The 22,831-nt window shown below is 41.5% G+C and overlaps 1 protein-coding gene across 1 annotated transcript in view; it reads left to right on the top strand.

Annotated features, from left to right (window-relative positions):
• The first annotated feature begins 367 nt into the window (after positions 1-367).
• LOC126210521 (serine/threonine-protein kinase PAK mbt) overlaps positions 368-22,831 on the top strand; it is a 116,676-nt gene continuing 94,212 nt past the window's right edge. Inside the window, exon 1 of the mRNA XM_049939768.1 lies at positions 368-1,026. Within this exon, the coding sequence (XP_049795725.1) occupies positions 808-1,026 (219 nt within the window). The 5' untranslated portion in view covers positions 368-807. The remainder of the gene's footprint in view (positions 1,027-22,831) is intronic.

The raw sequence follows: 22,831 nt of genomic DNA on the forward strand, positions 1-22,831 counted from the left end.
TCCTGTAACTATCGCAGCTAGTGACCGAGTTTCAGCCGAAATAACGAGATGCGCAATAATGAAGAGGGCAATCACTAGCACTACAAGCTAATACACGGACTTTCCTCCAGTTTACCGAAACACTAAATTAACCATGAAATTATAAAAAAGTGATACAAATAATGTAACGTAATGATTAGGGGAGCTGTTGTTTTCAGTAGAATAATATTTCAGGACTAAAATCAACATTGTTCTGTGGCACAAGTTTATGAAGATCACGCGTTCCGTTTTTAATCCCCCGGCCTGCGCGACTACGCCTATTTGTGACGTCACCTGCATTCCATCGACGACCTAACTGGCCGCTAGAGGCTCTGCGCGTGTTAAATACTCAACATGGTGTTTGAATGTTGTATGGTGTGAATGTATACTGTCTCGTTTGTGAAGTACTAACATAAACTTGCAAATTTGGATGTGTCCAGACAAGGCAAGTTATTGTTGAATAGTGAGTTCCATAAAGGCGAGTACTTATTAAATTAGACTTGTCTGTGATGGCGAAGTAGTAAACTGTCATTTCCAAGCAAAGTGTCGGTCTTAACAGCGATGTGAGAGCTAGAGTGAATGCCCTTTGACGCCCAGTGCACCAAGGTACCACCCCCGTTTCAATCAACGAGTGTTATAATAATTGTTCGCTTAAACTTTTGAAATGAATGTGACATGGTGCTGTGAAATTCCAAAAATTCATCGACAGGCAATAGGCATTTCCTGATACACTCTTTTGAATCAACAGTGGTACGTTGTGAGAAAGCTTTTCCGAGTAGTGATTGAAGTATGTTTGCTAAGAAGAAAAAGAAACCGCAAATTTCCTCTCCCACAAACTTTGAACACCGTGTTCACACGGGATTCGACAAGAGGGAGGGGCGGTATGTGGGGCTTCCACTACAGTGGGCGAGCATCGTTGGAAACAATCAAATCCTGAAGAGTACAAACAGACCACTACCTCTGGTCGACCCTTCTGAAATAACACCAACGGAGATTTTGGACTTAAAAGTAAGTAAAATCTATTGTTTTGCAAAAATGAAGTGGATACCTTTGAATTTTTAAAAATTGTAATGTTTTCTGTGGTGCTTAGAAATGGCTGTTTTGCACACACTCGTTTCTGTGTGGATATATTAGTCGTGATTACTGAGTTTCAGTGACAAAGGAAAGTAGAAAGTATGATGTTATTGCAGAAAATAAGAGGTTTGGTCCATGTAAAACTTCAGCCCTTTATTTTTGCCAATTTTGCTTCAGCAAGTTGCTGTATTTCATGTTTGCCTCTAAGAGACAAACCAGAAAATGAATAGTGCATACATGCTGCTTATATGAAACTTATATCCACAATAGAATATGGTAGATGTAGGTGTATTGCCACCTCTCCTCCTGCTGTAACCTTGGTTGTAGTCATAGAGTGATCTACACAGAAGAAGCACATGTGGTGCATCTCATTAAACCAGTTTCTGGTTGACCTCCTCCCCCCTTTCACCCCCCCCTCCCCCCCAAACACACACACACAAAAAGTATTTTCAACAACCATTGCTTTTACTCCAAATACCATGTCATAAGCCACATTAGCAGTCAATAGACAATGTAGGGCCCATTTGTATTCCATTATGGCGTATACTTTTGAACTAATTTTCAGAGCAGAACAGGCTTGTTTACATTTTTCTGAAAGTTTTGATACTTTATTGTTCAAGCTTGTGTTGCCCAACAAGCATTCTCAACAATTTTGTCACTTGTACTATTTGTAGGCCTTAGGCACATACCAAAGAATTAACTGTTTATGTTGATTGCTTCCAGATTGTCTGTCATGTATTTTATTTACATCTACATCCATACACTGCAAACCACTGTGAAGTGCATGACGGAGAGTATTTCCCATTGTACCATGTATTAGGGTTCTTCTCTTCACCCTTTATATATGGGACACACAAAGAATGACTGCTTAACTCCTTCATGAATTCTGTAATTAGTCTAATGTTGTCTTCGGAATATCTACTTACATATCTCTATCTCTACATAAGGGATTGTAGTATATTCTTAGATTCTTCACTTAATGTTGGTTCTCAAAACTTCATAAGTAGACTTCTGTGGGATAGTTGACATCTATCTTTAAGTGTCTGCCAGTTCACGTTTATCAGCATTTCTGTGATGCTCTCCTTTTGGTCAGATAAATGTGTGATCACTTGTTTACACTTTTTTTTGTATTGTCCTACATACAAGATAAGGTGGGTAGATCACGTAACTAATGAGGAGGTATTGAATAGGATTGGGGAGAAGAGAAGTTTGTGGCACAACTTGACTAGAAGAAGGGATCGGTTGGTAGGACATGTTTTGAGGCATCAAGGGATCACAAATTTAGCATTGGAGGGCAGCGTGGAGGGTAAAAATCGTAGAGGGAGACCAAGAGATGAATACACTAAGCAGATTCAGAAGGATGTAGGTTGCAGTAGGTACTGGGAGATGAAGAAGCTTGCACAGGATAGAGTAGCATGGAGAGCTGCATCAAACCAGTCTCAGGACTGAAGACCACAACAACAACAACAACAACAACAACAACAACATTCAGTATCCCTTGATAGTCCTATCTGATATTCGTTCCACACTTTTAAACACTCTTGTTTGCCGTAGTGTATTGCAAGCACATTTTCCATTATCATACCAATGAACTGCCACCTGCTTAACATACACCTGAGCTTATGTGATCATTTTTCATGTTCCAACAAAATGGTACCTGTGTGTATTTGCATGAGTTCACTGAGTCCAGCTGTGACACAGATAGGGTATTTGTAGAATTGTTTGTTTATTTGTGTTTTTGTGTATATTTTACAGTTCTGAATATTGAAAGTGAGTTGCCAGTCTTTGCATAGCTTTGAAACTGTACCACAATGTGTCGGAATGTGTGTGTGTGCAACTTTTATAGGCAGTATGCCTACTTCATTGTAGATAAGTTCATTAGTTGCGTAAGTTATGAAGTTATTAATAATATTATCTGCCATACCATTGTCAACAGCAAGTGTCCGAAAACTCATCCCTAGTGCACACCTGAAGTTACTCCTACATCTGTCCATGAATCTCCATTTCTAGAAAGAATGAAATGAAACCAGGTCTAACACTTGGATATGTACACTATGTGATCAAAAGTATCTCGACAACTATTGGTGGACATTTATATGGGATGTGTCCACACTTCACCTTCATGACAGATTCAACTCTTCTGGGGACATTTTCAGTGAAGTATCTAATGTCCGCAGAGAAATGGCAATGCATTCTTCCTCAAGAGCCAAAACTGGAGAAGGTAGTGATGTTGGATGCTGGGGTCTGGAGTGAAATTGACGTTCCAACTGGTCACAAAGTTCAGCTTTGTATTGGGTTCAGATCAGGACCCGGGGCAGACCAGTGTGTTTCTGGAATGTTATTGCCCATAAACCATTGCCTCACAGATGCTGTTTTATGACAGGGTGCATTGTCATGCTGATGCCGTCAATCATCATCTTTGAGCTGTTCCTCCACTGTATGCAGTAATGCAGTACACAATACTGTAAAATGTGAAACTTCCTGGCAGATTAAAACTGTGTACCGGACTGAGACTCGGAACTCGGGACCTTTGCCTTTTGCGGGCAAGTGCTCTACCAACTGAGCTACCCAAACACGACTCACGCCCCGTCCTCACAGCTTTACTTCTGCCAGTACCTCGTCTCCTACCTTGCAAGGTTCGCAGGAGAGCTTCTGTAAAGTTTGGAAGGTAGGAGACAAGGTACTGGCAGAAGTAAAGCTGTGAGGACGGGGTGAGAGTCGTGCTTGGGTAGCTCAGTTGGTAGAGCACTTGCCCGCAAAAGGCAAAGGTCCCAACTTAGAGTCTCAGTCCGGCACACAGTTTTAATCTGCCAGGAAGTTTCATATCAGCGCACACTCTGCTGCAAAGTGAAAATTTCATATTGTAAAATTTGTTCGTACAGTTCCACATTTAGCATTTCCTTAAGCAAAATAAGGCGATCACGCCCTAATTGCAAAATATGCCGCCATACTATAACGCCAAAGGTAATGATCTTCATGCGTTCAACAAACCCAAACCCTTCCATTGAATTGCCACAGCATATAGCATGATTTACCATTCCAAAACACTTATTTCAAGTCATTCACTGTCTGGTGGCATCACTCTTTACACCACTTAAAGCATTGCTCAGAATTTTAATTTTTTTTTAGCAAGAACTCCGCAAACAGCTGCATTTTGAACCAGTTCTATTAAGATGACTGTTTGTGCAGCTCTTGCTACAAAATGTATTAGCGCAGCTGTGGATGCCCCAACCACAGAGTTGTTTGTAATTGCTTAGAAAAATGTGTGGCTTATGAGGAGCTACACGGTCATTGTACCTCATTCCTTTCTAACTCCTTACACACAGTCACTGTGTTTTTCAGATGGCTGGTAGCATTTTGAATCTCACAAGTGATTTTTTTCCATCATTTCATTGTATTTTTTTAGAACCATCATCTGCAATGCTTGGTGGTCCCTGTTCATCAGTACGTGAGGTTTGCTTGGTCTTGTTCAGCTGTGGTTGTTCCTCCACTTTCCACTTCAGTCACATCAGCAACAGATGAATGGGCAGCTTTAGAAGGGTGGAAACGTCCCTGATGTATTTGTTACTCAGGTGACATCCAGTGACTAGTTCACTTCCGAAATGACTAAGTTCTCCTGAGTGACCCATTCTGCTGTTACCACTTGCCTACTAACAAGCCTCCTTGTACACTGGAGTGTCGTCGTCTTGTGACCTGTAGCGATCAGTTCCACGTACATAGGTGTGTCCAGATATTTTCGAGCAGGTAGTGTATGTGTAATCTATAGGTATGGAGAAGGGTTCATCCAAAAGTAACGTTCTCATTCTTGTATATGTGTGCATGAAGGACTCGGCATGTCAACAGTTTGCTGACTTGTTACTTTTATTCCTATCATTCTATATGCGTGTTGTGTGCTGCATTAAATTTTGAGTTCAACAGTCATATATTAAATAAACGCTTTCTACACTGCTTGTTAACAGAAACTGTCTGAAGTGAAGTGTAAGCAAATTACAGTGTAAACTTCTTGTAATTTTTTATCAGTTGTTTAAATCTGCACATAATGTGTAAATGAGACCACAACATGACTATGTAAGCTTGTATGGGAAACTGTACTACCAGTAAAAAGTTTTGCAACTAAATACCTTAAAAAGCCAAATATCATATGAAATATTTTAGTGATTATACCTTACAGTAAACTAGAGGCTAGTGGGGTAGTTTGATACACAAGTCTTTGTTCTATCCAGAATAAATAACTGTTGTACCTACAGCTCTACAAGTGATTTGTGCCTATGCAAAGTATACTTATCAAGAAGAATGTTTGAAACAAGTCGTCGGCTTCGACTGGTTCTGTAAAGTTAATGGATGCTTTCACGCCACCTTTTGGAGCATATATATACAGTTCTGTTGTTTGTTGGTGAAGCCAAGAGAGGAGAGGGCGACAAATTGAACTTACCTTAGTCCGAGGTATAGAAATCACATTGAACTTTCATCTGTATGCAAGTATCCATTCTATTTTTTGGAGAAAAAAGAAATTGCACATCATGTATAAATAGACAACACTTATAATAACTTTGATGCTCAACAAACATCAAAACTGGGAAAACACTAAGATCCATAATTGCATCATTTGTTTCGTATGTCATTACATTACTTATTACATAGCTGTGAGAATGTATGTTATTATAAAAAATTCATGCACTCTGGAGTTTAGGAGTTTAGGAAACAGTGTGGTACTACACCAACAGACTGATGACATCATTAATGTGGCATAGATTAAATTCTCAAGAAATGATCACAGGATGGCACCACTAACAATCCAAACCCATCAGTAAACCAAAAACTGAAAAACTAACAGGGCCTCAATGATAATTTTGGGTTTGGGATGGGGATGTTCTTGTTAGCAACACCTTCAAACATACTAAAAACATAAAAACATCAGACTACAGTGACTGTTACGATTTTCATCAGGAATATATGGTAATAAAACTATGGAATGCATTATGTACATTTAAAAGTTGGCTGTCATTAGCTTCAACAAATTACAACCAAGCCGGTAGCTTACAGGCTAACCTATGCTTTGGGCTACACTACAGTTCAGTCTGTCATGGCAACCTCATTTAAAAACAAGGTGCCAGTGGCACCATCACTGATAAAAGCAGAATGACATTTCAGCAATCTTCAATATACTCACTGTCTCCACAACACTTAAACAGATGTAGTAAAAACTACAAAGTGAACTGGAACACTGGTAAGACACTAGACCCATATTAAGGTGGATGGCAGTTCAAATCCCCGCCCGCCATATTTAAGGTTTGTGTAATTTCCTTAAATCACGTAATGTCAGTGCTGGGATGGTTCCTTTCTACATCTACATACATACATACTCCGCAAGCCACCACACAGTACGTGGTGGAGGGTATCCTGTACCACTACTTATCAAATCCCTCGCTGTTCCACTCTCAGATAGACTATGGGAAAAATCACTGTTTATATGCCTCCATACAAGCTCTCATTTCTTGTATCTTACTTTCATGGGCCTTACGTGAAATGAAAGTCAATGGGAGTAGAGTCGTTCTGCAGTCAGATTCAATTGCCAGTACTCTAAATAGTGTCCCTCGAAAAGAACTTCACCTTCCCTCCAGGAAGCATCCCCATAATATTTTTTTGTTGTTTGACCTACTGATAACAAATCTAGTAGCCCGCCTCTGAATTTCTTTGATGTCCTCCTTTAATACGACCAGCTGCGGTTCCCAAAAACTCAAGCAGTACTCAAGAATAGGTCACACTAATCTCCTACATGTGGTCCCCTTTATAGATGAACCCCATTTTCCTAAAGTCAACCATTCATCTTTCCTACTACACTCCTTACATGCTTGTTCCATTTGATAACACTTTGCAACATTACGTCCAGATATTTAAACAGTGCGATTGTCTCAAGCAGTACACTGATAATGTTTTGTTCAAACATTATGGGTTTGTTTTTCCTTCTCGTCTGCATATAATTAGACTTTTCTACATTTAGAGCTAACTGCCATTCATCTCATGAACTATAAATTTTGCTAATTCATCTTACATCCTTGTATAGTCACTCAATGATGACACCTTCCTGTACACCACAGTATCTTCAGCAAACTGCCACAGATTGCTTGCTACCCTTTCTGCCAGATCATCAATAATAGTATCACTATCAAACTTCCATGAGGCAGTCCTGATGATACCCTTGTCTCTGATGAACACTCGTCATTCAGGACAACATGCTGGGTCTTATTACGTAATAATTAACACTCACATGTCTAGGAACCTATTCCATATGCTCATACTTTCGTTAGTAGTTCGCAATGGGGTAATGTATCAAATGATTTTCGGAAGTGTAGAAATGGAATCTGCCTCATCCATTTTTGTTGTTGTTGTTGTTGTTGTTGTTGTTGTTGTTCTTGTTGTGGTCTTCAGTCCTGAGACTGGTTTGATGTAGGTCTCCTTGCTACTCTATCCTGTGCAAGCTTGTTCATCTCCCAGTACCTACTGAAACCTGCATCCTTCTGAATCTGCTTAGTGTATTCATCTCTTGGTCTCCCTCTACGATTTTTACCCTTCACGCAGCCCTCCAATGCTAAATTTGTGATCACTTGATGCCTCAGAACATGTCCTACCAACCGATCCCTTCTTCTGGTCAAGTTGTGCCACAAACTCCTTTACTCTCCAATTCTGTTCAATACCTCCTCATTAGTTATGGGATCTACCCATCTACTCTTCAGCATTCTTCTGTAGTACCACATTTTGAAAGCTTATATTCTCTTCTTGTCCAAACTATTTATCGTCCATGTTTCATTTCCATACATGGCTACACTCCATACAAATACTTTCAGAAACAACTACCTGACACATAATCTATACTCAATGTTAACAAATTTCTCTTCTTCAGAAACGCTTTCCTTGTCATTGCGTCTACATTCTGTATCCTCTCTACTTCGACCATCATCAGTTATTTTGCTCCCCAAATAGCAAAACTCCTTTACTGCTTTAAGTGTCTCATTTCCTAATCTAATTCCCCCAGCATCACTCGACTTAATTCGACTACATTTCATTATCCTTGTTTTTCTTTTATTGATGTTCATCTTATATCCTCCTTTCAAGACACTGTCCATTCCGTTCAACTGCTCTTCCAAGTCCTTTGCTGTCTCTGACAGAATTACAATGTCGGCGGCAAACCTCAAAGATTTTATTTCTTCTCCATGGATTTTAATACTTACTCCAAATTTTTCTCATTTCCTTTACTGCTTGCTCAATATATAGATTGAATAACATCAGGGAGAGGCTACAACCCTGTCTCACTCCCTTCCCAACCACTGGTTTCTGCAAAAATTGTAAATAGCCTTTCGCTCCCTTTATTTTACCCATGCCTCCTTCAGAATTTGAAAGAGAGTATTCCAGTCAACACTGTCAAAAGCTTTCTCTAAGTTGACAAATGCTAGAAACGTAGGTTTGCCTTTCCTTAATCTATCTTGTAAGATAAGTCGTAGGGTCAGTATTGTCTCACGTGTTCAAATATTTCTGTGGAATACAAAGTGACCTTCCCCGAGGTCAGCTACCAGTTTTTCCATTCGTCTGTAAAGAATTTGCGTTAGTATTTTGCAGCCATGATGTATTAAACTGATAGTTTGGTAATTTTCATATCTGTCAACATCTGCTTTCTTTGGGATTGGAATTATTATGTTCTTCTTGAAGTCTGAGGATATTTCACCTGTCTCATACATCTTGCTCATCTGAAGGTAGAGTTTTGTCAGGGCTGGCCATCTCAAGGCTGTCAGTAGTTCCAATGGAATGTTGTCTACTCCCAGGGCCTTGTTTCGACTTAGGTCTTTCAGTGTTCTGTCAAACTCTTCACGCAGTATCATATCTCTCATTTCATCTTGATCTACATCCTCTTCCATTTCCATAATATTGTCCTCAAGTACATCGCCCTTGTATAGACCCTCTATATACTCCTTCCACCTTTCTGCTTTCCCTTCTTTGCTTAGATCTGGGTTTCCATCTGAGCTCTTGATATTCATACAAGTGGTTCTCTTTTCTCCAAAGGTCTCTTTAATTTTCCTGTAGGCGGTATCTGTCTTACCCCTAGTGAGATAAGCCTCTACATTCTTACATTTGTCCTCTAGTCATCTCTGCTTAGCCATTTTGCACTTCCTGTCGATCTCATTTTTGAGACGTTTGTATTCCTTTTTGCCTGCTTCATTTACTGCATTTTTATATTTTCTCCTTTCATCAATTAAATTCAATATTTCTTCTGTTACCCAAGGATTTCTACTAGCCCTTGTCTTTTTACCTACTTGATCCTCTGCTGCCTTCACTACTTGATCCCTCAGAGCTACCCATTCTTCTTCTACTGTATTTATTTCCCCCATTCCTGTCAATTGTTCCCTTATGTTCTCCCTCAAACGCTGTACAACCTCTGATTTTGTCAGTTTATCTCCTTGAATTCCCACCTTTTTGCAGTTTCTTCAGTTTTAATTTACAGTTCATAACCAATAGATTGTGGGCAGAGTCCACATCTGCCCCTGGAAATGTCTTACAATTTAAAACCTGGTTCCTAAATCTCTGTCTTACCATTATATAATCTATCTGAAACTTTCTAGTGTCTCCAGGGTTCTTCCATGTATACAACCTTCTTTCACGATTCTTGAACCAAGTGTTAGCTATGATTAAGTTATGCTCTGTGCAAAATTCTACCAGACATCTTCCTCTTTCATTTCTTATCCCCAATCCATATTCACGTACTACGTTTCCATCTCTTCCTTTCCCCACTATCAAATTTCAGTCACCCACGACTATTAAATTTTCATCTCCCTTCACTATCTGAATAATTTCTTTTATCTCATCATACATTTCATAAATTTCTTCGTCATCTGCAGAGCTAGTTGGCCTATAAACTTGTACTACTGTTGTGTCACAATAATGCGTTCACTATGCTGTTTGTGGTAGCTTACCCGCACTCGTATTTTTTTATTCATTATTAAACCTACTCCTGCATTACCCCTATTTGATTTTGTATTTATAACCCTGTATTCACCTGACCAAAAGTCTTATTCCTCCTGCCACCGAACTTCACTAATTCCCACTATATCTAACTTTAACCTATGCATTTCTCTTTTTAAATTTTCTAACCTACCTGCCCAATTAAGGGATCTGACATTCCACACTTCGATCCGTAGAACGCCAGTTTTCTTTCTCCTGATAACGATGTCCTCTTGAGTAGTCCCCACCCAGAGATCCGAATAGGGGACTATTGTACCTCTGGAATATTTTACCCAAGAGGACGCCATCATCATTTAACCATACAGTAAAGCTGCATGCCCTCGGTAAAAATTACGGTCTTTCAGCCGTTCGCAGTACCTTCACAGCAAGGCCGTTTTGGTTAGCGTTACAAGGCCAGATCAGTCAATCATCCAGACTGTTGCCCCTTAAACTACTGAAAAGGCTGCTGCCCCTCTTCAGGAACCACACGTTTGTCTGGCCCCTCAACAGATACCCTTCGTTGTGGTTGCACCTACGGTACGGCTACCTGTATTGCTGAGGCACGCAAGCCTCCCCACCAACGGCAAGGTCCATGGTTCATGGGGTGGGGGTCCTCATCCGTAGTTCACATTAAGTCATCTGAGGAAAAGGCAAAGGGTACAGCAAATTTCCTTCCTTATATCTCCCCAACCCGAGCTTGAGTTCCCTAGAGGACTTGTCACTCTTTGGCGGGTTCATGCTTGGCTACCACGGGACCCCAGCCTTTGCAGCAGTTTTTCCCTTCCGTGCTGCGTGTCTGGCCTCTTGCTATTCTTTCTCCCTTCCTTTGGGAAACATATCTGTGGTGTTATTGAGAATGTTCTGCATTGTCGGTCGCTGACGTAAGAACAGTTTCACCATTGTCTTTGCTCCCTTTTCCTTTCTTTGTTTCCCGTCTCCTCTTGTTCCTCTGCTTCGACATTTGAGATTCCTCTTTTTTCTTCTTCCCCCTGAGCACTCCTGAAGGCTGATCCATGTGTCTGACACATAACAGGTGTGAACAATCACCTAAGGCCAGAGCACATCCTTGTGCAGGGGGCTCCCAGTTGGAAGGAGCACGCCATCGGAGATGCTGGCAATCACTGCGGATTTTCTCTCGAGTCAATCATCTTCGCAATCAATTTCTACAAAACGTAAACGTAATTTGAAGATCCTTCCCACTGCACCATGGTTCCTCATGGTCTCACATACTGAAGACGGTCAGTCCTTGCCCACGGTAAATCTGTTTATTGTTCAGAAAGGTGTTGATGCAGTTGCCGGTCCTGTGAAATTCTGCTCTCATTCATGGAATGGCACTTTGCTTTTGGAGACTACTTCCGATTCTCAAGACCAACAACTGCTCAGTGCCTTGCTTCTCCACGGCTACCCTGTTCGTTTCGAGGCCCGTAGAACTTTTAATTCTTCCCGTGGTGTAATTTACGCTAGGCTGCTCAACGGTCTAACCGAGGCTGAAATCCAGTGTTACCTCTCTGATCAGGGTGTCATAGCCATCCATTGTGTAATGAAAAAGGTAGATTCCTCCTTAGTGCCCACCCGCACTCTTTTTCTCACCTTTGATAGAGTGATGCTTCTGTTCAAGAAAAGAGTGGGCTATGAAATTAATACAGTCCGGCTGTACATTCTGAACTGGATACACTGGTACCAGTGTCGCCGTTTCAACCACACTATAATGTCTTGTTGACATCCATCCAAATGTGTAACCTTTGGTAGGGATGCACACCTATAGTTCTGTTATTGTTACCCCTCACTCCATGAAGGACATGGCCACACAGAAGCGTGACCTCCAATTCAGCTCTGAGGTTGCGAAATCGCCCAGTCTCAAGATAGCATCACCATCCCCCACCAAGCTATCAAACTCTTGCATCAAGGGACGAAACCACGAGCTACACAACTGATAGGCCGGAAAGGACAGAAGGAGTACTCCTGTGAAGACATCCTCCATCCCTCCAGCCAAACACCACCCGAGTCTTCCTGTAACAAGAAGGTCTTAAAGAAGCCCACCAAAGGCAAACAGTCTTCTCCTTTGTCGACTTGAAGATTCTCTTCGTCGGTGTTGCCACGTGATACCTTAGCCTGGCCGGCCTCTGTGTCACCAGTGCGCGCCACCAACCGTTTTTCAGCGTTGGACTTCACAGACCGACTGCACAAGCAGGCCGATGCTTCTGTGGACGCCACGGAGCAGGATCCTCCTGCTTCTGTGCCCTGTAGTAGTGACCCTTCACAGGCTTCTCATTCGGAGGCCACTGAAGTGACACCCGTACATCTCTCCAATGGAACGTTCATGGTTTTGGTCCCACAATGCGGATTTTTGGCTGCTTTTAGCATCACAGTGTCCCCTTGTACTCTTGACTTCAGGAAATGAAATTGCACCCTCACGACCACTTCGAGCTTTCGCATTTCTTACCAGTTCGTTTTGATTTTCCCCCTGAGGTCGGCATTCCATCTCGTGGGGGCATCATGCTGTCCATAAGGGATGACATTCATAATCAACCCATCTCCCTGAATACCCATGTTCAAGCTATTGCAGTTTACCTTTTCCTTCCCCATCTGACTTTTTCCCTCTGTACCATTTATGTACCTCCATCATTTGATGTCACCAGGGCAGACTTCCTTCAGATTATTGGGCAGCTACCTCCCCCATTTTTGTTACTCGGTGACTTTAATGCGCATCATCCGCTTTGGGGTTTTTCCAGGACGTGTCAGAGAGGTGCCCTCTTGGCTGACTATTGGGGAAAATAGGACGAATGTTGAGGAAACACCGAGTAGGAACTGTCTTTTGTCCACCAAATAAAACACGAGCATTATTGGGATGTGTCAAAGACAATCTTGGTTTGCGGAAGGCTGGCATATACCAGATTCCATGTCAGTGTGGGAAGACTTATGTTGGAAAGACAGTGCGTACCATCGAAGATCATTGCAGAGAACATCAGAGGCACACTCGACTTAGGTACCCCCACAAGTCGGCGGTCGCAGACCACTGTTTGTCCAAAATTCACGAAATGGACTACCAACGTACCAGGGTCCTGGCACAGACATCTAAATACTGGGACAGTGTCGTTAGAGAGGCTATCGAAACTTGTACCAGGGATGGACTCATCAACCGAGATTGCGGCTACAACCTCAGCAGGGCATGGGAACCTGCATTGAGTCTAATTAAAAAGATGCTCAGCAAAGGAAACGAACGGGCGACTAGGACATACAAGGCAGTTACACTGACGCCACAACAGACGCCGACACCAGCGTCTCACAGGCCGCTGACGCGCGGGCGTGGACAGCAGAGAGAACGCCTTGCGAGGGAAGGGGATTTAAGATGGCCTCCCACCCTCAGGAGCTCAGTTAATCAGTGCACCTGACAATGGCAACATGTCTGATCACCGAAATATTTACTGTACGAGCAAGCACTTTCTGCTTAACATGTACAACCGCATCTGGGCAGAGGGCACATTTCCCGCATGCTGGCGTGAAACCACCGTCATACCCAAACCTAAGTCCGATAAGGACAAAAACCTTCCTTCTAGCTTCTGCCCATCTCTCTTACCAGCTGCATTTGCAAGGTGATGGAACGTATGATTCATGCCCAGCTGGTATGGTGACTTGAGTCTCACAATTTACTGACAAATGCACAGTGTGGATTTCGAACGTGGCATTCTGCAGTTGACCATCTCGTTACTTTGTCCTCCCATGTCATGAATCTCAGACTGTGTCCGTGTTTTTCGATTTGGAGAAGGCCTAAGACGCTTACTGCAGAATTGGTATCCTCTATACTCTTAAGATGTGGGGCTTTCGTTGCTGCCTGCCCTGTTGCCTTCAGGAATTTTTTGAAAGACAGAGTTTTCAAGGTGCGTGTGGGTTCTGACTTGTTGGACACCACTGTCCAGGGAAACGGTGTGCCTCAGGGTTCCGTCAGGAGCATCATCCTCTTTGCTGTTGCCATTAACTCTATAATGGCCTGTCTCCCACCTGGCATCTCCGGCTCCCTTTTTGTTGATTATTTTGCCATCTATTGCAGTTCTTCACGGACCTTTCTCATTCAGCGGCGTCTTCAGTGATGTGTTGATTGTCTTTTCTCTTGGAGCGTTGACAGTGGCTTTTGTTTTTCCATTTACAAAACTGTCTGTATGAATTTCTGGTGGCGCAAATGGTTTCTCCCACCATCTATACATCTTGGGTGTGTTGCCCTTCCATTCGTTGAAACTATGAAATTCCTGGAGCTCATGCTCGATAGGAAACTCTCTTGGTCCTCCCATGTGTCTTACCTGGCAGACCACTGTACATCTGTACATGATTCTTCAATGTCTTACGTGTCCTCAATGGTACTTGCTGGGGTGTTGATCTAACCACCCTTGCCACCCAGGATTAGCTGAACAGTGTAAGGCGCTGCACTCATGGACTGTGCGGCTGGTCCCGGCAGAGGTTCGAGTCCTCCCTCGGGCATGGGTGTGTTTGTTTGTCCTTAGGATAATTTAGGTTAAATAGTGTGTAAGCTTAGGGACTGATGACCTTAGCAGTTAAATCCCATAAGATGTCACACACATTTGACCATAACCACCCTCCTGTACCTGTCACTTGTCTGTTTGAAACTTGACTATGGGTACTTTTGTTTATGCATGTGCACGTCCATCCCTCTTATGCCGTCTCAACATTATCCACCATCGTGGCATCCGATTGGTCACTGGTGCCTTTTACACTAGCCCGGTTGAGAGTCTGTATATTTAACTGCTGGACTACCAGTGTTCTACCACCATGACTTTCTCCTCAGCAGGTATGTATGCCGTTTGTCAGCCATGCATGGCCTCTCATCCTATGCCTCCTTCTTCGATGATTCCTTTGATCACCAGTATGGGGCATGTTCCTCTTCTCTGTTACCTCCTGGAGTCCACTTTTGGCACTTCCTACAGCGGCTGAACTTCACACTACCTGCAACTTTCTCGGTGGGTGTGAACCCTTCTCCACTGTGGCTTCGTGAAGCAGCCTGTGTTAACCTTGGCCTTCATTTGCTTCCTAAGGCCACTACTCTAGCCTTGCTCAATTGCCTTCAGTTTTACGGCCTTTGCATGGAACTTTGCAATAGTGTCTTTGTATACACTGATGGCTCTCGGACTGACTGTGAGGTTGGATGTGCCTTCGTCATGTGTCTTTTGATATCAGCTTCCGACACACTGCTCAGTATTTACAGCCAAGCTCTTCCTCCTTTATCAGAATACAGAGTACATCCGGTGACACAGGCCTTTCAATGTGTCCTCTGCTCAGACTCCCATAGTGCAGTGGGTCCAGGAAAACTGTTACTTGCTCACTATTGGTGGAGCCAGTGTGATGTTTCTGTGGGTTCCTGGTCATGTTGGTCTGCCAGGAAATGAGGCTGCTGCCAAGCACCTCAGCCCTCTAGTTCCTATATTCCCTCCGATGATCTAGGTGTTGCCGTTTGTCAGGAGGTGGTGTCCCTTTGGCATCGCCTATGGTCCGCCCTTCACGGGAATGAGCTCTGGCTTATTAAGCCTCTTCCAGTGGCTTGAATGATCTTTTCTCGGCCTTCCCATTGGAAGGAGGTCATTTTAACTAGGCTGCATATTGGGCACTGCCTTTTTAGCCATTTTCATTTGATAAGTGGCACTATCTCACCACTTTGTACACATTGTGTCCAAGTTTTAACTGTCTGCTACTTTCTGACAGAATACCCATTTTTGAACCATATATGTTCCCGCTTGGGTTTGCCATCTGAGTTATCAGCCATTTTAGCAAATGACGTGCAGGCTGTCGAATGCGTTTTACTTTTTATCCGCTAAAGCAGTATGGTGAAGGCCATTTAAGTTTTAGTTTTGGACCTCCGTTTTTGTATGTTGTCATTTTTAGCCCATTCTCCACGTGCCTATTTTTAGCTGTCTTCTCTTATGTCAGCTGAGACCGACATATAGTTGTTTTTTAAATCCTCTCTGCCTTCCTGTTCTCTAGTTCTGATTGGGGCGCGTATGACCGCACTTGTTTTTTGCGCCCTAAAGCAAAACAAAACCAAACTGAGCTTGAGTTTCTGCTCTAATGACCTCATCAACAATGGGACAATTAACCTTTATTTTTCTTTTTTATATGTAAACTTCTAATCACAAAAACTATATGACATAGTTTAAAACAAAATACATGAACAGGCAGCCACCTACAATTCAAATGCAGTGTTGAGCCGCAGAAACATGCTGAAATCGGATCACAGTTGTTCAAACAACTTATGGGTATGCAGCCGGGTCACATTTTCAACAACCATCAATATTTAAACAGGTGTACACCCTGTATTTTTTAAGGCACAAATGCAATGAGAGCACACTGTGCAAGGAAATCTAAAACCTAAGTATGCAGGGCATATGCTGAAAAAGAGCATGCATACAGTGTAAACACTAATGCTACCACATAACCAAAGATTCACTTTGTAGGAAGTACCAGAAACTGTTTATATGTGGTGACTTCAATATAAATTTTGTATATGATGGTGCAAGAAAAAGGATGTTGATAGATCTCCTAAATTCATATGATCTGATTCATACGGTGTTTTTTCCAACTAGGGTGCAGGGGAGTGGTGGCACAGCCATAGACAATATTTTTATTCATTCTTCATTACTAGATGGGCATTCTGTTAGTAAAAGTGTGAATGGCCTTTCAGACCATGATGCACAAATTTTAACACTAAAAGGCTTTTGTACTCAAACCAAGGTCATATTTAATTACAGACTATGTAGGAAAGTTAATCCAAACAGCAATACAGAGTTTTTTAAACATTGTCAAGGAATAAGAGTGGCAGGATGTTTATAGTGCCGATAACATTGATGATAAATACAATTCTTTCCTTAACACATTTCTCATGCCCTTTGAGAGTTGCTTTCCATTAGAACATTCTAAACGGGGTACTAGCAGTAATGGGCAGCCTGGGTGGCTGACTAGTGGGATAAGGATATCATGTAGAACAAAGCGGGAATTATTGCAAAATGTTAGAAGTAGTCACAACCAAGCTACAGTAGCCCATTACAATCAGTATTGTAAGGTTCTTAAAAATGTTATCAGGAAGGCAAAGAGTATGTGGTATGCAAATAGAATAGCCAATTCACAGGATAAAATTAAAACCATATGGTCAGCAGCACAAGGTCGACGATGTAAAGTCAGTTCGCAGTAAAAATATTTCTTTTACTTATAAATCAGATATATGTACAGTATTTAACAATCATTTTCTGAGCATTGCTGGTGATTTAAATAAAAATTTAGTTTCCACAGGAAATCAAATAACTTTCTTGGCAAATGCCTTTTCGATATTGATGTCCGAAATGCTCGTCTGTAATACAGACAAGAGGGAGATAAGAGTCCATAATTAAATCACTGAAGACCAAGGACTCCCATGGTTATGATGGAGTGTCTAGCAGAATATTAAAGTATTGTGCTGCACATGTTAGCCCTGTATTTAGCCATATTTGTAATTTTTCCTTTAGGAATGGTCAGTTTCCTGAGCGATTAAAGTACTCAGTAGTAAAGCCGCTTTATAAAAAGGGAGAAAGGGATAATGTAGATAATTTTAGACCTATTTCTATGCCATCAGTGTTTGCAAAAGTTATTGAAAAGGCTATGTATGTAAGGATAATTAATCATTTTGTATCACACGATTTGCTATCAGATGTACAGTTCGGCTTTAGAAGTCAGTTTAAAAACTGAAAATGCTATATTCTCTTTTGTCTGTGAGGTACTGGATGGGTTAAACAAAAGGTTTCAAACGCTTGGCATATTTTTTGATTTAACTAAGGCATTTGATTGTATTGATCACAAAATATTGCTCCAGAAGTTGGACCATTATGGAATATGGGGAGTAGCTCACAATTGGTTCACCTCTTACTTTAACAACAGGCAGCAAAGGTCATTATTCACAATGTTGATAATAGCTGTGATGTGAGGTCTGAGTGGGGTACTGTCAAGTGGGCGGGTGCCCCAGGGATCAGTGTTGGGGACACTCCTGTTCCTTATTTATATAAATGATATGCCCTCTAGTATTACGGGTAACTCTAAAATATTTCTGTTTGCTGATGACACTAGCTTGGTAGTAAAGGATGTTGTGTGCAACATTGGTTCGGTTTCAAATAGTGCAGTACATGACCTCAGTTCATGGCTTGTAGAAAATAAACTAACGCTACATTACAGTAAGACTCAGTTTTTACAGTTTCTAACACACAATTCAACAAAACCTGACATTTTAATTTCACAGAATGGGCATATGATTAGTGAAACTGAACACTTCAAATTTCTAGGTGTTCAGATAGACAGTAAACTGTCGTGGAAAACCCACGTTCAGGATCTTGTTCAAAGACTTAATACTGCCATTTTTGCTGTTCGAACGGTATCTGATATGAGTGATCGTTCGACATGAAAATTAGTCTACTTTGCTTCTTTTAATTCGCTATTGTCACATGGTATTATATTTTGGGGTAATTCTTCCTATTCTAAAAGGATAGTTTTGGCTCAGAAATGGGCGGTTCGGGCAATAAGTGGTGTTACTTCACGAACCTCTTGTCGACCTCTGTTTACGAGTCTGGGTATTTTGACATTGGACTCTCAATACGTATATTCTTTACTGTCATTTCTTGTTACCAATATTACTTTATTCCCAACAATAAGCAACTTTCACTTGGTTAATACTTGGCAGAAATCAAACCTGCATTTGGATTGTACTTCCTTAACTCTTGTGCAAAAAGGTGTGCAGTTTACTGCTGCATCCATTTTCAATAAACTGCCAATCGAATTCAAAAATTTTAGCAGTAATCCACTTGCTTTCCAATTGAAACTGAAGAGTTTCCTCATGGACCACTCCTTTTATTCTGTCGAGGAGTTCCTTGAAAAATTAAGCTGATTTTTATTGTATTGCTGATAGCGTTTACTTAAACTTATGGGCTGTCTTTTTTTAAGGTTCATGAACATTTATTTTTAACTGTTATTACGTTTATGTTGTAATTTCACATACTGACACGTTCCATGACCTTGGAGATTTGCTCCTCAATTTGGTCCTACGGAACTTGACAAGTAAATAAAATAAATAAAATGACCATCAGAAGTTAACCGACAGTGAATACTAATTACCAGTGAGTGAAGAAACGTTAACTCTGTTGTTCTGTTATTTGACAAGGGAGAGAGCAGGAGTCCATGCAGAATTTAAGCAAAAACCTCCATCCCTTTTATATGGTCATTTGTTAATTTAATATCCACTGTCTCTGTAATAACACAATCCCAATAACTGAAAGTGCATGCCAGAATATCCCTGTTATTAAATTCCGTATGATGACTGATGCCAGGCCAAAATTCTGTAGTAGCAGATACGTTTGGCTGTTGTAGTTGTGTGTGACACATATGGTCAATACACTGGTACTCCATAGTCCTCATGGTCCGACAAATGTGTGTCATTATGTTGGGTGACTGTTCTTGGAATGTGCACTCTCAAATTGTTATTGGTAAACCACACTGTAATGCAAACACCTCTCCTTTAGGGTCTGCCACTTGAGTTGACTCAGTGCATCTGTGACGCTTTCACACTCCCTGAATGAAACTACGATGAAATGTGCTGCTATTATTAGTGTATTCTGTATTTTCTCATCAGTCCTGTCTGGTACAGATCCCAAACTGATGAGCAATATGAAGTATTCATTGGACAAGGATTTTGTAAGCTTCCTCCTTGTGGGTGAATGATACATTCTGAGGAATCTTCTATGAGTGTCAGTCTGGCATCTGACTTACTTGTGATTAGTGTTATGTTGTCATGCCACTGTAAATCGGTCTGTACCTATATTCCTAGTTATTTAATGGATGAAACTCCTTGCAGTGATTGTTCCGTGATCTTGCAACCTTACGGTAATGGGTCTTTCTACATGTTTATGTGTAATATGTTGCATTTGTTTATGTAGAGGGTCAACTTCCATTGAACCAGTTGAAGGGTATTTGTATTTAGAGCAGTCGAAGATGCTGACAGGATGGGAAATAAGATATTACAAAAAGAGTGAAAAATAGTCTAGTTTATTTTTGATACAGTAAATAAGATTTGCAGAAGTACAAGAAAGTGTACATTCAGTGTGTATTAACAGGTTTTGCTTTTGACAGTGACATGAGGACTTTCAGTGCAAAAATAATTCAAAAATTCAATGCTAATCAATGAGCAGTGATATACATGTTTAGGAAATTAATAGAAGATACTGCAAAATAGATAATGGGACAGACTGGAGTGGAAGGTGCACGTATGACTGTAATGAAAATGAAATTTAGATAGGCTGGACATGTAACAAGGCAAGTGGAAGGTGAATAGACCAAGGAAGTAGACTATCTGGTTAAAAGTGTCCAGACACCCCTCCGTATTACGTCAGTGCATAAGATCGTAGCATTTTTGTTTTGCATGTTGGTATTCCAATTGCTTTGAGTTTATTTATCAATTGTCATTTTTTATTTGTAGCTCACTTTTGCTGTTTGAGTTTAGATATTGTAATTTTTGCCATATGGAGATAGGGAGTGGAGGTCTGAATGCTAGAAAATGGACTGCCAAATGTATTTCTGATGTATTCTCGCATTTGAGTTCAGCAAAGGAGTGACAGTAGCAGAGGTAACCAGAGGTAACCTAGTATTACGCTATTAACTGCTAGATGTCAAGAGAATAGACCTGCCAATATTAGAAGGAAGTGAGGAGTATCATGTTGTTCGTAGAGAATTGGTAACAGCAGAGTGGGTCAGTCAGGAGAACTCGGTGACCACAACTGGGGATTAGTCATTGGATCTGCTTGAGTAGCAAATCCACCAGGGATATTTCAACCCTTCTTAAGTCAAGTTGACAGTTTGCTGGCATAGATGTAGATTAAATGATAATTAATTGAAACCATCAGCTGCCGACAGGTGTTGGTGACATACCTTGATGGGAACAGCTGAAAATGTGTGCCCTGACCGGGACTCGAACCCAGGATCTCCTACTTCCATAGCAGATGCTCTATCCATCTGAGCCACCGAGGACACAGATGAATAGTGTGACTGCAGGGACTTACCCCTTGCACGCTTCCCGTGAACCCCACATTCACAACTGTCCACAATCTACACACGTAACGTTCGTAATAGATACTTTGCCCATCCACTCATTACTCACCCCCACTAAGGTGATGATTCCTGTAAGAGTTTGGGCAACCAGTGCGCATTCGCACAGATGAAGGTCAATGGCTGGGTAGTATTGCTTCTCCGCTTTTGGCAAGATCAATGTGTAGTATTTTGGTATGGATAAGGGAAAGGGTACAATTTATTTAATTTCTATAATAATGGGTGAGATCATTGACGACTTTAATTTTTTAACATTGGCACTACCTTTCACCCAGACTGGCACAGATTCAGATTCATTTATTTTGCGATGATTCCTAGTCCTGAGAAACAATGGCATCGTCGACAAGTAATACGATTTACCCATATCTCTATTGTAGACCTCTGTGATGTGAAATGTCTGATAAGTGATAACGTCACGGGTGTTAAAATTTTCTAGCCCTGTAACTTTAACGACTTTAGGGCCACGAATGAGGGCTATGGTTACCCACCCATTACCTTGCTGCATGTTATCGTTGTTGCTAAGGGTAAAGTTAAGAACTCCAACACAGAACACTGATGGACCATGCAGGATGATTTGTGAACCTACATTGTTCTGGGTATTAATAGAAATATTGTCTATTGCTTTATACACTGTAAGACGAGTACGCCTTCTCCTCCTATAATATGGTGGCATCTTCTGTGTTAAATGGCTACCCGGCAATTTACCTTCGTCTGTGCGAATGCGCATAGGTTGCCCGAACTCTTATGGGAATCATCACCTTAGTGAGCTCGAGTAATGAGAGGATGGGCAAAGTATCTATTAAGAATATTATGTATTTAGATTGTGGACAGTTGGGAACGTGGGTTTCACGGGAAGCGTACAAAGGATAAGTCCCTGCAGTTGCGCTATTCATCTGTGTTCTCGATGGCTCAGATTGATAGAGCGTCTGCCATGTAAGCAGGAGATCTCGGGTTCGAGTCCCGGTCAGGGCACACATTTTCTGCTGTTCCCATCAAGGTATGTCAACAACACCTGTCGGCAGCTGAGGATTTCAATTAATTATCATTTACTCTAGAGAAGCTGCACGGTCATCAATGGTATCTGTTCTTTCGAGAACAGTTACTATCTTCATATATAGATGTTGATGTCATTGTGAAGTGTAACCCTGAAGGAACAGTCACAGATAAACCCAGACCAGGTAGACCTCATATGACGACGGACAGGGACCATCGAGAATTGGAGAGGGCGGTTGTAAGAAATCACATGAAACCAATAGAATGAATCACTTGTGAATTCCAAAGTGCTACCAACAGTCCAGCTAGCACAATGACTGTGCTTAGGAAGATCAAAGGAATGAGGTACAACAATTGAATAGTTCCTCGTAAACCACATCTCTCTATAGTCAGTGCCATGCAGTGCTTGAAGTAGCATAAAGAGCAGTGCCAGTGCACAGTGGATGACTGGAAATGAGAAATTTGTAGTAATGACTCATATTATAGCCTGTAGGAATCTGATGGAAGGGTTTGGGTTTGGTGAATGCCTGGAGAATATCTACCTCCATGTGTAGTGTCAGTAGTGAACTAGGGGGGAGGTGGTGTTACAGTGTGAGGCTGTTGTTTGTAGTTAGGCTGTGATCTCCTTATAGCACTT

Source organism: Schistocerca nitens, chromosome 10 (genome assembly GCF_023898315.1).
Source record: "Schistocerca nitens isolate TAMUIC-IGC-003100 chromosome 10, iqSchNite1.1, whole genome shotgun sequence".
Lineage (NCBI taxonomy): Eukaryota > Metazoa > Arthropoda > Insecta > Orthoptera > Acrididae > Schistocerca > Schistocerca nitens.